The sequence below is a fragment of the Prunus mume genome, linkage group LG1 (genome assembly GCF_029339155.1).
Source record: "Prunus mume cultivar Tortuosa linkage group LG1, ASM2933915v1, whole genome shotgun sequence".
Taxonomy (NCBI): Eukaryota; Viridiplantae; Streptophyta; class Magnoliopsida; order Rosales; family Rosaceae; genus Prunus; species Prunus mume.
In genome coordinates, this window is record NC_142698.1 from 15,768,210 (window position 1) to 15,783,041 (window position 14,832).

The 14,832-nt window shown below is 35.6% G+C and overlaps 2 protein-coding genes and 1 long non-coding RNA gene across 3 annotated transcripts; 1 reads left to right on the forward strand and 2 right to left on the reverse strand.

Moving 5' to 3' along the window:
• The first annotated feature begins 394 nt into the window (after positions 1 to 394).
• Positions 395 to 2,102, forward strand: LOC148921140 (uncharacterized). The gene is made up of 7 exons (XM_089044213.1): positions 395 to 659; positions 739 to 807; positions 902 to 1,144; positions 1,244 to 1,321; positions 1,429 to 1,622; positions 1,718 to 1,775; positions 1,918 to 2,102. Exons 1-6 carry the CDS (start codon positions 418 to 420, stop codon positions 1,741 to 1,743), a joined length of 852 nt encoding a protein of 283 aa, XP_088900339.1. The 5' UTR covers positions 395 to 417; the 3' UTR covers positions 1,744 to 1,775; positions 1,918 to 2,102.
• A 143-nt stretch (positions 2,103 to 2,245) lies between these two features.
• Positions 2,246 to 6,513, reverse strand: LOC148921141 (uncharacterized). The gene is made up of 2 exons (XR_016123367.1): positions 3,159 to 6,513; positions 2,246 to 2,469 (listed from the first exon to the last, which is right to left on the reverse strand). It is a non-coding gene; the product is annotated as an uncharacterized LOC148921141 (long non-coding RNA).
• A 2,413-nt stretch (positions 6,514 to 8,926) lies between these two features.
• LOC148921142 (F-box protein CPR1-like) lies at positions 8,927 to 10,609 on the reverse strand. Its single transcript, XM_089043803.1, has one exon. It carries the CDS (start codon positions 10,542 to 10,544, stop codon positions 9,231 to 9,233), a length of 1,314 nt encoding a protein of 437 aa, XP_088899929.1. The 5' UTR covers positions 10,545 to 10,609; the 3' UTR covers positions 8,927 to 9,230.
• Between the last annotated feature and the right edge of the window lie 4,223 nt (positions 10,610 to 14,832).

A 14,832-nucleotide genomic window follows, 5' to 3' on the forward strand; every position in this document is an offset into this window, starting at 1 on the left:
GGTGGATTTTGAAGGTTGTTTAAATATTTATTTATTTTTATTTTTTACTTATCATAGAAGGTTGTTAATTTAATATCTTTAATATTTCTTTAATTTTGCACTTATTTATTCATTTTTTTTCAGAAATACCAAATGATCCAGAGGCTCCGCTGGATAGCTCACCAGAAAGGGCTATTATGGTTGTTCCATGTGGTGACCCAAATGTTCGAAAATCCATCTATATTGGAGTCAACAGGTGAGCCAGCATTCTTCTTCTTTTTTGGATCACTTATATATAACTAAACATCTTTTTTTTGTTATTAATTATCTCAGGTTTCTTTATGCACTTATAAATGTATATATGGCTAACCATCTATTAATTATTTTAGGTTCCTATTTGCTGATGAGCAGCCGTCTTGCAATATACCAGTATATCGAATGACAACAGTGACGGGTAGCTTTATAGGAAGTTTCCAGAGAGGGTTGTTGGAAGATGACAACCGTGTCAAGTTCGAATTGAGAAACCTGGCCACGTTGAATTTTATGACTGGAACTTTTGATGTTATGTTTTACATATGGTCTGAGACTCTACTGGACGGAAGGAGGATCGCGAGACTTGGACGCCCACATCAGCTATTGAGTGAAGTTCTACTTGAATCAATATGCCTTTTTAAGAGGAGGTAAATTCTTTTATATTTGTTTGATTAGTGATCATTAGTATGGCTTATGTAATAATTAGTAATGTTTAAATTGCTATAGGGATAACGCTGATACAGAGCTTGAGAATTGGTACCAGGATGACAACCGAGTTGTGAGAGATAGTATAAGGTTTAAAATACATTCTATATTAATAAATTTTTACATCTTCAGTTCTTTTAATTTTCTTTACATCTCATCACTTGTTGTTTATTTAACTTTTCAGGTTTCATAGTGATGGAGGTATACAAGTTCGTGATGAGCATTTCAACTTATTGGGCTGGATTTTTTATCAATCCTGCGCCAATTATGATGAACTTTCAGCACAAATATCATTTTGTGCAAGAGGAGGACTTGAAGAACCTTACACAACAAGGTTTGAAGGTACTGAACTTGGTGATTGTGTGCCAACACTAGATATCACACAATTCTTTGCCAAGCTGAAATGGATAGAACTCTACCCAATTAGGTAATTATATAGTTATACAAGATTTATTTTGCATTGAATGTCAAGCTGAAATGGAAATGGGAAATAATATTGATTTTACTTTTGGTTTGTATTGTTAAGGGACGGAGATCGAAATGATGATGATGTTGTGCAAGGAGACGATGATGTGCAAGCAAATGATGAAAATAATGCTATCAGGTGTTTTTCCAGTTATGTAGTTATATAACATTGATTTATTGTGCATTGATTGTTAAGTGATGGAAATGAAAAATAATATTTATTTTGCTTTTGTTTGTATTGTTAAGGGACGAAGATGGAATTGTGGCCATGAAAATGAAATGGAAGAAAATGAGAGTGAAGTGGAAGAAAATGAGGGTTCATTGGAAGAAAATAAGGGTGATGATGACTTGGAAGAAACTGCAAATGGTGCAGTGGGTGAAAACAAAAATGAAGAAGTGGAAGAGAAGACAAATGAAGAAATGGAATAAGATGTTGTCAAGTATGTAGCTATAAATAGCTTTGTTAGTGTTTTGCAATAATCTGGTTATATTATAGCATAATGATTTTATTGTGTATTGTATTGCATATTAACAGATGGAATTGCAAAGGGGGCTGATTAGCAGGAGGAGTTGATTAGCAAACTCGAGTTAAGGTATGTTATACTTGAACATATATGCATTGAGTTTGTTAGTATAAAATATACATACATTGATTTTACTTGGGAAAGTTTGTGAACATTGATTTTACTTGGGAAAGTTTGTGAAGTTTATGCTAAGTCCCATCTTTGTTGGCAGCTTCGTTGCAGATGATTTTTTGGAGTTTCATCTTCTTTTCTGCTGGTTTACATTGGATTAATTCTGGGTGAAGAGAGAAGTGACCGATATGCAACCTCCACCTATTCTTAGTCATTTTGAAAGAAAGCTTTTTGTAACAGGTGTTAACACTACCACAATAATTGGGTTTGGATTTGGACACAATTTTTATTAGTGCTCTTCAATGCCCAAAACCACAGATATATGTGCTTTATGCCAATAACCACGCTGCAGCCACTTTTAAATTGTCGGTTGTCTGTATAGGAGTTTCCATTGGTTATAGGTCACAAATATGTCGTCAGTGTCCACCTTTGTAAAGCACGAAAACTGATCTTTGTGCTCAATATTCCGACGAGCTAAACCATATACAGTGAAGTGTATCAAACCAAGAAAAATGTTACAAAATATGTACATGACAGTCAAAATTTGAATATGTTTATTAATCAAATTTACAAGTTAACGCAAATCTAAAACAAAATGTGAAACTAACTAGAGTTTTGAAAATATGCATCCAAGTTGAAATTCTCCAAAAACCTGGTTAATGTAAAGCCAAAACAAAAAATAGTCAAGATAAGTTGTATAACAATAAGGACAACTAACTAGAATTTCACGGAGTACCAGATAAAATATACATCCAACATCGAAACCTTGACAGAAGCCTAAACACAGAACAAAAAAAAAATCTGGACTCAAATCAAAATCTGTTTCCCATCCAGGAATATCAAACCACATCTTTCTTCTTCCAAAAGAATATCAAACCAAGGGTCTGAAGGATGGTTGTAACCTGAAACTAGTTCAGTCTGGCGCTATTTATTATTTTGGTTCTGTCATGTTATTTGGTATGTTGCAAGGATTTAGATATTGAAGGTTCTATGAGCAACCTAGTAGCAAAATTTTGACAATTGTTGATTGCTTGCTTACAATCTATCTTTTAAATTGGTGGTTCTATAACTTGTTTTGCATATGTTCTTCTGAATTGATCAGTGTTGGTAAACTTTATTCTTATAAATTTGTCTTTCTTTTTTGCCGATTATTGGAGACCTCACTTATCAACCATTAATTTTGGCTATGCTCAAGAGATTAAGACACTCACACAGACTTTAATTATGTTATCATATCACAATGGAACTCAAAGTTAAAGTATATACAGAGACTTCACAATATTCACCAAATCTCATTAAACAAAATTCATAAATTCACTATCCAGGAACGAGGAGGCTTACCTGCATACCCGGCATTCAGATGGCAGAGCAAAGAGCAACTCACGTCCGAGAAAACCCCAAAATTCAAAAATCCAAAAATCCAAAAATCCAAAAATAAAAATTCAAACCATCATTTGGACTCAATCCCAGATGCAGAGAGAGAGAGAGAACGAGAGAGAGAGGAGGAGGATCTGAGTGAGATAGAGAGATTGAGAGAGAAAGGAGGAGGTGGATCGAGAGTCGAGAGTTGAGAGAAAGAGAGAGAGAGAGAGAGAGCGCGCGCGCGCAAGAGCGAGGAATGAGAGCGACGACGAGAAAAGAGAAAATAAAGTTGAAAACAGTGAGAGCTTTAGGCACGGTTTAAAGTCTTCCATGCCTTATTATCTAACTGTTTTAAACAATTAGTCATGAAAATTATTATTTTGTTATACTTTTTTAAAAAAAAATTAATATTAAACACAAATCATTGTAGGCGTGTCCTAAAGTTACTTAGCATATTAATAAAATAAAATTTTGGCATTTCCGCAAAAACTACTTCTTAAAAAATATATACTAAAAGCATGAAAATCAGGAATTTTGTTTGAAAATAGAAATTGTGTATATTTGACCATTTTATATAGACTATAATATGTGTGCAAAACAAAATGTTTAGGCACGAAAGATATAAATGTGGCCCATATATTCAACTTCTTAGTTTATGAGACATGATGTGATTTAAAGAGACAAAAAAATTTCGTATTCGTGCTCTATGGGCAACCTAAAGAGACACAATTGCAGTATTTGTGCTATATAGGCACCATACTTTGGAATGTGTGCAATACGGCACACAAATTTAGTATCCGTGCTTTATATAGGTAGAGGTGGGCACGATGTACGATATGGTACGGTATTGAGTACGTATCGCTACAAATACCGGAAATTTAAAGCGATATGGTATAGTATAAGATTATGGTTTGCCAAAATTGGTACTGTACCGTATCATGTCAAATCGGTACCAGTACCAAAATGACACAACTAAAAAATGAACAAATTCAATATTCAACATATTCATTCACTAAAATAAGTGATGCCTAAGTTACAAATTCAAAGATTCAACATATTCAATATCCAAATCTTAATCAACATATTCAATATCCAAATCAACCAAATCAATAATTATCCATCAACATATTCATCAAATCCAAATGGTTAAAACTCATGCCTTATGACTTACAAACCAAAATAGTTAAAATCCAAATGGTGAAGGAGAATTTTCGAGTCCTATGCAGCTCCATACCCAATAAGAAAGCTAAGTCAATTTTTATGATGCATACATGGAAATTTATGCTAATACAATCAATGAAAGAAACCATATACAAAAAACAGCTTTTAATTATCAAATGAATCAAAAATTATATTTCAGTACTATTCGATACGGTATGGTATTGACTAGTACCAAAATCTTGATACCGCTACCATACCATACTCTATTGGTACCGTACGGTATGAAATCGGTATGGTATGGTACGGTTAGGGTACTATTTTGGTATTTCGGTTTAAGATGCCCAGCCCTATATATAGGTAACGATATTTCTTTTACAAAAAAGTAAATATGTATATATATATATATATATTTAGAACCATTAGGTACAAAAGTTGTCTATTTGTACTCTCTAAAGGCCATGAAAGTTGTGCCTAAATTAATTAAGCACAATAATTTTCTTCTTCTGTTCAAGTTAGACACGAAACTATGGTGTCTTTTCTGCATATGACATAAATACTGCATATATGTGACCAATGTAAAAGAAAACAACATAAAAAAAAAATTTGTGGCCTTTGGATCGTGGTTTTTACCCAAATTTTTAATAGTGTAAAATGCTACATTTCAATTTCTAGATCGTCTTTTTGTGCTGCAACAAGTGAATGCTTCTGTAATTGAATACTTGAATACTTAAATACTTAGAATACTTCTGCAGTAGCATTAAATACTTAAATCTTTTTGAAGTCCTCTCTTTCATTATTTGATTCTTTGTATCATTGTATTGTTGTTACCATGAATGAGTGTTCAATTATTCATACAAAAATGTAAAAGAAAAAAAAAATAGAGAAAAGTGATTAAAAAAGAAGTGCGCTCGCCAATTTCAATTTTTAGAATTGAATTGAGATACCGGATTAGAGTTGGACATGCAGCAAAGTAGATTCATGTCCTACTTGTAACTCATTTTTAAGTTTTGTCACGAGAATCTCCCTTGCCCGCCATGTTAAACGGAGTTTTCGAGGGGAAGCAATCTAATATAAACTTGGTTAGCTTAGTTTGACCTTTCCCTTTGTGTAGGTGTATTTGTGTTTATGTACCGTTGTTCTGGGGCTGTTTCTTGCCCTTCCCCTTCGTTGGGGTTTCAAGGAAAAGCAGATTTTGACCACCCCAAAAAAAAAAAAAAAAAGGGGGGTTTTGTCACGAGCAGACAAGAAAAGTTATGCTACCAGTTGGTCAATTCCGCCACTTTGCCCTGACGCCTAATAGGGTTCGTTGGGTGTAGGAGTTTGCATATCTAGATTCTAGAATCCGATGTCTGGATATTCCAGAAAGACGCTTGCTCAATACTCCCACTTCTACCCGTAATTAGCTAACCGTACTAAATCATTCAAAATTCCATTTCACTGTAAGCTAGCTACGAATATAGATCTATAAACTTTGGATCGGAAGTGTGTAACAGCAGGAGTTGAATGTCGTGGTTTTGGTTGTTGGATTGGATTTGGATGATCAAAGCAAAGCAGAGCTTTGAACCAGAGACAGTTGAATTGAATGAATACTTACGAATGAAAAATGTGCTATTCCTTGGTCTTTGATCATACAAGAGACGCGTAACTTTCAAAATAAAACCACACAATACTAATTAGAACCAATCTAACCTAAATTAAGACCACACAATGCTCCAAATTAATTAGAACCAATCCAACAACCTGATCTAGTATGAAATAGCATTGGGTCCACCGACCCCCTAGAAATCCGATTCAACAAAGGCAATATAGCAATATAGCAATAAATAAACACTAACAAAAAGGAAAAAAGAAAATATATACCTGGTTCCTCCAGGAAACTTTGTTAACTGGGTAATAACAATGTATGGAAGACATCCGTTCTCTACTTTAACTGGGTTAGAAGGTTTGTTCCTTTTTCTTTTCATCATCTTTTTTATTTTACAAGGGAAGAAACAAATGTTAGGGATTCGGGATTGAGATCAACCAAGCAAAACAAAAGTGAGAGATAAACCTGGAAACCTGGTTCTTTCAGCAACTCTCTTCCATCTATCTGATTCCGTCGAAGAAACAGAACTAGGGATTTGGGATTGAGGAGGATACATGCCTGTGTATCATGTATCGACCGAGTTAGTTGTTTTATGGGAGTTTCACTAAAACACCCAAAATGAGAGTTGAAATTATGCACTATTTAAACATATAAACACACCCAAAACTCATCATTACACACACTCAAAACCCATTTATAAACACACCTGACTTTGGGGTTGATTTTGGGTGTGTTTCTATGTTTAAATAGTGCTTGGGTTTTTTTATAAATACATGTCGAGTATAAATTTGTTGTTTTATTCGTGCTCGGGTCGTGGGCCGGGTGCCATCTCGCTTGACCACTTTTTCGGCTTTGGACTGGGTAACAAGTACCATGCACCCAGCTTTAGTGAAAACCATTAATTTTATGTGAGAATCAATGCAAGCCATCCAAACTGTAGACCAAGTCACGGGTGCATCCGTAGCTTATATTATGCTTTCTTAGAGCAATTCCACCCATTTGCCCTTAGACATGGCAAAGGGGAAGAGCATTACTATTCACGTAAATAGTGGTTGCCCTTGCAAATCGAATTTTGTGTTTCACCCGTTGCCCTTACTAAGGGCAGTTACTATTCATTTTTTTGTTTTATTCACAATTTTTTTTACCTCAATAATTAATTTGGATAATATTTTAGGATTAGATTTTAGGTTCCTACATGTCAATACTATTCATATCTCATAATCGGATAAAATTTTCAATTTCAAATTTTAGATAAATTTAAAAAAAAATTGGCTGGTATTTATAGAAAAAAATTCATTAATTTTTGGGTATTTTTAAAAAAATTTCGAATTTTTTCTAGTATTTTATTGCAAAAAAATTGGCTGTCGTTGGATTGGAGGAAAAAATCATATCGGAGAGCCCAAACGACGCCACGTGGCAATAGGAAAAAATCAAATCGGGGGAATCTTGAGCGATCTTGTAGCGTTGACGTCGCACCCTCGTTTTGGACCTCGGTGAAGGCGCCGGGCGGCCCGAGTTGGTGGGTCCCATACCCCCCCTCGGGCTGCTCCATTTGGAACACAAATTTATTTTTTTTTCCCCTAGCCTCGGGCTGGGCTCATGGATGGAAAGGCTCTTAGTAGTGACCTATGAATAAACTCGTGTAAATGAACGAATACTATTTGCATGAAGCCATTGTGCAACAAAATGCTAGGACACAATTATGATATATTTACTAATCCGTATGGATTAAGCGGAATTGAAATGAAGAGGAGTCGGATTGAGGAGAATTAGATTCCGGATTTCTATTGAAATTGTTTACTAAATTATATGGATTCATGGGAGTTAGATTCTGCATTCATATTGAAGTTGTTTACTAAAACATATGGAATTGGGGTATGAGTAAAATGTTCTCATTGTTGGAATAAAGTATATGAAAATTTTGAAAATTTCAAAATTGTGTGAGGATATAATGGATTAAAAAAAAATCAAATTCCTAATAGATTAGTTATGCAAGTATTAGTTATCCAAGAATTAAATTCCTCAAAAATCAGGAATTCAATTCCTAATTTTGTGTGGACCCCACTTACTTTTCAATTCTTTGATGTGCATTAAGCGCATAAATCCTCCATAGGTGAAATTAAATTCCTGATTAGTAAACAAACCATTATTAGAGAAATTTTAAGGTATAAATAGTAATAGAAAGTTACGTTGGGCATACTTAAGATTGAAACATGCACTTTTTCTTTCAAGGCTTATTTGTTGAAATGCCCTTTGTGGTTTCCAAATAGTCTTAGTTTGCCCTAACATTTTAAATGACTCAATTTTCCCCATAAACTTCCATTCCATGACCAATGTTGCCCCATTCCATGAACAAGGTTTCAGATAAAATCATTAAATAAGCTGAAGTGACATGGGTATTTTGATAAATTTAACTATTAAAAATTAAATATAAAAATGCTTGAAATTATTTAAAATATGTATAAAAAAAATAAAGATAAAAATGTCTCCTCTTTTTCTTCCTTCCTAGTCGTCAGTCCCCACCACTTTCTCCCTCATCTCAACCAGCTCAAAATTCACAAACAAAATCACTAAATTGACTTCAGATTTCGAGTTTATGGCAATCTAGATCTCCCTCGGTGTGTGCAAAAGAAAGAGAGAGAATTGAGAGGAGAGATAGGGTTGGTTAGGGGTAGGTTGGTTGAGACGAGGGAAAAGGTGGTGAGGGCCAACGATTGAGGGAGAAAAAAAAAAGATGGGATTTTTTTAATCATAATTTTTTTTACCTATTTTAAATAATTTAAAGCATTTTTTATATTTAATTTGAATTTTGAATAGTTAAATTTATCAAAATACCCGCGCCACGTTTAACTGTTTTCATATGAAAACTAGTAGAATGAGGCAACCTGGTGACGGAATGGAAGTTAAAGGGGAAATTGAGTCATTTGGAACTTCAAAGAGCAAACTAGAACTATTTGGAAACGAGATTGAGCATTTCAACAAATAAACCTTCTTTCAAATAGACATAAGTTCCAAAGAAAATAACTAATTAAAAATAATAATAATAAAAAACAACCACGAACGTAGATAATCAGTGCAAAGGAAACAACAGTAAAAAAGAAAAGCCAACCACAAACGCAGATAATTTTCTGAGGGCAGGATATTGGAGGAATCTAAAACCTCCTCCGAGAACTTGTATAGAGAAGGATTTCCCGCCTCGAGTCTGCGGAAATGTTTCAAGAGGGAGTTCCATGGGAAGAGGAAAATTCAGAAAAAGAGAGAAAATAAAGCCCAAATAATGCTAGTTGGAACCAACCCAAACTGTTCTAGTATGAAATAGCATTGGGTCGATCAAGTAAAACAATGCTCTCTACAAAAGAATCCATGAAGAGGTAGGACTTGGTGCAGCTCCCTTCCACTCGAAAATCCTCAAATTGTTTGGTGTCAGGGTCCATCGACCGACAAAATTGTCCATCACGCCCACCCCGATGCAACGCGAGCACTACTTGGCCACTCTTTCTGAAACCAAGCGGCCCGACCACAACTTCTTGCGGGGATATAGTGAATAATTTAGCCCAGGATCCTGCAACACCATACTCTTTCATCACCCACATGTGAACACGAACACAATCCATATTTTTGTGACGACTCTCAAAAAAAGCAAGGGAGTCCCGGTATCTTGAAAGATCGGAAACCTCTTTTCTCACGTGTACGAGGTGGGTGGCGTACGACTTCTTACTCCTTCTCACAGCTGCTTTGGGCATGAGGATCTTGCCAAATAATTCAGTGGACAAATCAAATGACACAATGAACGTGTTGTCCTCGTCCCTATGAATCCAATGCAGAACACCATTAACAAAAGCAGCGTGCCTCTGAGAAAATTCTCCAAGCGAGAATTTTGCAGGAACAACATCATCACTAAGCCTCTTCCAGGAGCCGCTGGATAAGGACCAAATCTCAACTGCACGCCTAAAGCCGAGATAACAACACACACTTCTCAAAACCTTATAGTCGTTGGTAAGTGAATCGTATCCAAATGCATAGCTCGATTTATAGTTATTTGGGTTCCATGTAACCTTAACTTCCATTAAGTTAACAACACTAGGCGGAGGCAAAATCACAAACTTCCTAATACAAGGGTTCCAAATTAATGTGGCAGTGACACCATGCAGGCATACGAGCCCGTTACATGTTCCGACCACCTCTTCACAGCAATATTTCTTTTTATGACCTTCTTTAATTTGATTGTAAGCAGTTACGAATGGATTTATAAGCTTGGAATACTCACTGAAAGAAGGGCTACTATCCCAATGCAGCGAGAAAATACGTGCTTTTTCTCTGTCGCTGTAATAGTTAATCAGTAGGAGCTGACCATCGTCGTTTTGCTTCTTGGATTGAATGATTGTGCGGTTGAGGCGGGTGTGGATGAAAGCAGAGCTTTGGATTAGAGACCTCCATGATTTGCACACTGCGGTGCATGTGAGTAGAGATCTGATGGGCAACAACAGCAGGATGTCGTGGATGATATCTTCAGGAACGTTAAATCTGTTGTCCGATGGCACTGCTTCCGTCCATCTAATTCTTTTTTTTGGCCTTGTCATTGCTGCCGTGCATCTAATTCCTTTTTTTGGCCTGGTCATTGCTTCCGTGCATCTAATTCGTTTTTTTGGTCCGGTTGCTTCAGGAACCTTGCCCACTGAGATTGTTTCCATTGATCTGATTAACAATCTCTCTAATACAAGTTTTCTTTTTGCTCTAATTTAATATGGGGCTGGGGAGAATATATAGACGTTTCCACCGACCCTTCTACAAATCCGATTCAACAAAGGAAATATAGCAATAAATAAATACTATAAAATATAAAATATAAATCTGTGGTTACTTCGGAATTTTGTTCACTAACAATGCTATTTGAGTTTAACTAGGTGACAATGTTTGGAAGAGATCCGTTCTCTACTTTAACTGGGTTTAGAATGTTTGTTCCCTTTTATCTCTCATCATTCTTTTAAGGCTTATTTACTGTGGTGCCCTTCAAATTTTGGTCAAATTTCACTTTACCCCTTGAAAGTTAAAATGACCCAGAGTACCCCCTTAACTAAGGTTTGGTAGTTCACTTTGCCCCCCCACTATTAACTCTGTTAAAAATTCTGTTAAAAACACTGATGTGGCACAAATAGGATCCACTCTTTCGTTGAAATATATGCCATGTAAGTGCCACATGTGAAAAAAAATAATAAAATATTTTATTTATAAAAAAGAAAAAGAAAATTACATTACTCTCTCTCCCCTTCTCTCTTCTGTCCCCCTCTTTCTTTCTCTGTACCCGACTCCCTTCCCCCAACCAACCCACTTGGTTAGCCATCACTGCCCCACAGCGCCTCCCTTCCATCTAACCAGCTTCGCAGCCCAAAAATCCTCACATCACTCATTCCCCAACCAAACCCACCTCCAAAATCTCAACTTCTTGTTGAAATTTTCTTGCCTACCAAACAGAACCCAAAAACTCCAAATATTTTCTAAACCATAAAACAAAAACAAAATTTAATTTATAAACAAAAGGAGCGCCCCAGCCTCTTGGTTTTGATTTCTTGAATGGTTTTGGGTATTATCCCTCTTGGTTTGTATGATGTTTGAATGGGTTTGACTTTCGATTTGGAGCTGTGCTTTGCTGCTTAAAATTCAAGCACAGAATTTCAGTAATTAAAATTCAAGGACAATAATTTCTTTAATGGCATGTGCTTTGTTGCTTATCTTTACCATTAATGTTTACCAAACAAAAGATAGGAAGAGGGAGAGAGAAGAGAGAAGTAATGTTATTTTCTTTTCCTTTTTTTCTATTTGTTAAAAATTTTAAATAAAATATTTTATTGTATTTTTTTACATGTGGCACTTAGGTGACATATATTTCAACCAAAAGTGGGTCCTATTTGTGCCACATCAGCGTTTTTAATAGAAGTTTTAACAGAGTTAATAGTAGAGGGCAAAGTGAACCACCAACCCTTGGTTAAGAAGGTACTCTGAGTCATTTTAACTTTCAGAGAGTAAAGTGAAATTTGACCAAAGTTTCAAGGGGCACTACGATAAATAAGCCTTCTTTTAAGGATTTGAGATTTAGATAAACCAAACCAAAAAAAGGAAGAAAGAGATAAACTTGGAAACCTGGTTCCTTCAGGAACTCAACAAAAGTAGGGATTTGGGATTGAGGAGATTATATGCCGATGTTTCGACCGACTTAAGTATTATATACCCATCTTTATCTCCGTTATGTATTTTTCTCACATCCTCTTCATGCAATATTCAAATTGGGGATTCTTCATTCCCGCCTTCATTAGGGAATGAGTTCCCGATCTGCCTCATAGCAAAAAAATAAAATAAAAACAAAAACCTACTTTTTTGAATGAGAAAAAAAAACATTATGAGCACAACATATCCATTAATTCAAGAGATATTTAGTCATATACTCATTCTTAGCACTAATAAGATAGATAAACTCTACACCATTTAATTTCTATAAACAAACCCAAAAAATGAAAGCTGGTCCTATTAAATTTAATTTTCATTATTAAATTACTTTCATGCCCTATTGAGTGTTTTGAAATTTTTTATGAGATTTTGGGGTTAGGTTTGTTTTAAGAAATCTATGGCAGTTTTGCAATTTAAAAGAAGTTAAAAGCTTTTTTGTTATATTATAAATGGGTTTTGGGTGTGTTTCTAAAGTCCATTCCGTAAAGGTTTTTTTAAATGTTAAATGTTACTTTTGGTCCTTGTAGTTTGGCACTTCAACCATTTTTTACCTGTATTTTCAATTCCATCAATTTTGATCATGTAGTTTCATATTTGTAGCAATTTAAGGACAAGTTAGTATTCCTGTCAATTTCATTAACGATGCAAGGGGCAATTTGGCCAACCCAAAATCCTTGAGCATAAAAGCTCGTCTGAAACTCCCCTAATTTCATATTAGGGCTTGAAATTGGTCATTTGGATTTAGGGTTCTTCAAAAATTGGGATTAGTGGTTGAATTTTGAGCCCTAATATGAAATAGGGAGAATTTCAAACCAGGTTTTACGCCCAAGGTTTTGGGTTGACGAAATTACTCATTGCATCTTTAAAGAAATTGACAAGAATACTAACATGTCCTTGAATTGCTACAAATACTTAACTACAATGGCAAAATTTGCCACATCTTAGAATCGGCTCCGCCGTGCACGATATTGTTCGTTTTGGACCCCCCTCTTTACCCTCACTAGGTCAACACTCAATGTGTGTGTGTGTTTTTTTAATATTCAAGATTATGATCCTATAGAGGAACAATCTTGGATTTGCCACTGCATGTTGTGTCACTACCAACTGCATATTACCATACCGTAGACATAATTTCCAAACAAAACCATACCATACACATGATTAATAAAAGAATCCATAAACCGGTACTGGCTATTGTGCCATATATTCCAACTTTAGATCACCCAACATCCCTACGAGTATGATACGAACACAACTTCACCAACCTTTCTAAAGCCAAACGGCTTCACCAACATTCCTTCACAACCAAGCGGCCTTAGCACAATTTCTTGCGGGCGTATAGTGAAGAATTTAGCCCATGATTCTGCAACACTATACTCTTTCATCACTCGCAAGTGAAAACAAGAAACATAAACACTTTCATCGGACCGCTGCTTTCATGCTGCTTAAAGAAAGCAAGCGATTCTCCGTATCTTGAAACAAAGCAAAAATCTGTTCCCACACCCCTTCTTCTGCGTCTCCGCAGAGTTTCTTTGAGCAACAGGATCTTGCCAAATAATTCAGCGGACAAATCAAATGACACAATTAAGGGTGGGCATCAAAACCGAATAACTGATCAACCGAATTAAACTGGACCCAAAAAAATCGAAAAAAACTTGTTGACCAAAAAATCAAACCTAATTAAAAATATCGAACCAAACTGTTTCTAATCGGTTCCTGTTCCAATTTTATACCCAACAAACCGAACCAGACTGAACTAAACATGCCAAATTAAAAAATATATAATTTTAATATTTATTTATATCCAATGCTATATTTTTAATCTCATAATTAATATTTACCCAAGTTCAATTTCAAAACATCTCTCTTTTCTAGCCTCAATATTTCTTTTTGTATGAAATTGGATAATTTGTTAATTTTCAAGCCAAAAAATAAAATTTCAATTGAAATTTGTATAAAAAAATTATTTGAAATAATAATAACAATAATAATTCGGTCAAAACCAAACCAGACTAGAACCAAATTGAAACTAGTTCAACCCGAATTGGATTTTATAAATTTTTTTTTAAAACTAGACCGAGCTGAACCGAATAAATAATACTAGTTTTGGTTCCAATTTGGGGCAAAAACCAGCCTGAATCGAACCGTGCACACCCCTAGACACAATGAGCTTATCGTCCTCGTGTATAACAAACTGCCACATCTAATGCAACACACCATTAACAAAAGCGTGTTTATTATCATCAGTAGGTTGTCTAGGGCCGTCCAAGCAGGAAGTTTAGGCAGGAACACCAGCAAAGCAATCTTAGCGCTGCATCTCTCTCTCTCTCTCTCTCTCTCTCTCTCTCTCTAACCCTAGCAAAAAAAAACCCCCACCCCTTCAACGCTGCATCTTGGGGGGAAGGTGGTCTACCCCTCCTCCCCTCCTACTTACTCCTTGAATTACACTTCCCTCTTTCTCCCCTTTTTTCCAATTTGGTGGTATGAAGACCATAGGCATGATTTCCCCTATCACCACCATCTTTACCCTGGTCCTGCTTCATGCTGACCCAAAATCCATGGTTCATCTGGATTCCTTCACCTCCCATTTGATCTGGCCTCATCCTTAGTTTGCAGCTACAAATTTTAAACGCATTTTGGCCTGCATTTATTGGAAGGTGTGTAGAGCTCTAGCTCGGGTGTTTG

Bases quoted from the DNA above. Each gene is read 5' to 3' on its own strand.
- LOC148921140 (XM_089044213.1), top strand. From the start codon at position 418: ATGACAACAGTGACGGGTAGCTTTATAGGAAGTTTCCAGAGAGGGTTG. The intron at 808-901 runs GTTTAAAATACA...TTAACTTTTCAG, and splicing joins GTTGTGAGAGATAGTATAAG to GTTTCATAGTGATGGAGGTA. The intron at 1,322-1,428 runs GTGTTTTTCCAG...TGTATTGTTAAG, and splicing joins GATGAAAATAATGCTATCAG to GGACGAAGATGGAATTGTGG.
- LOC148921142 (XM_089043803.1), bottom strand. From the start codon at position 10,544: ATGACCAGGCCAAAAAAAGGAATTAGATGCACGGCAGCAATGACAAGG.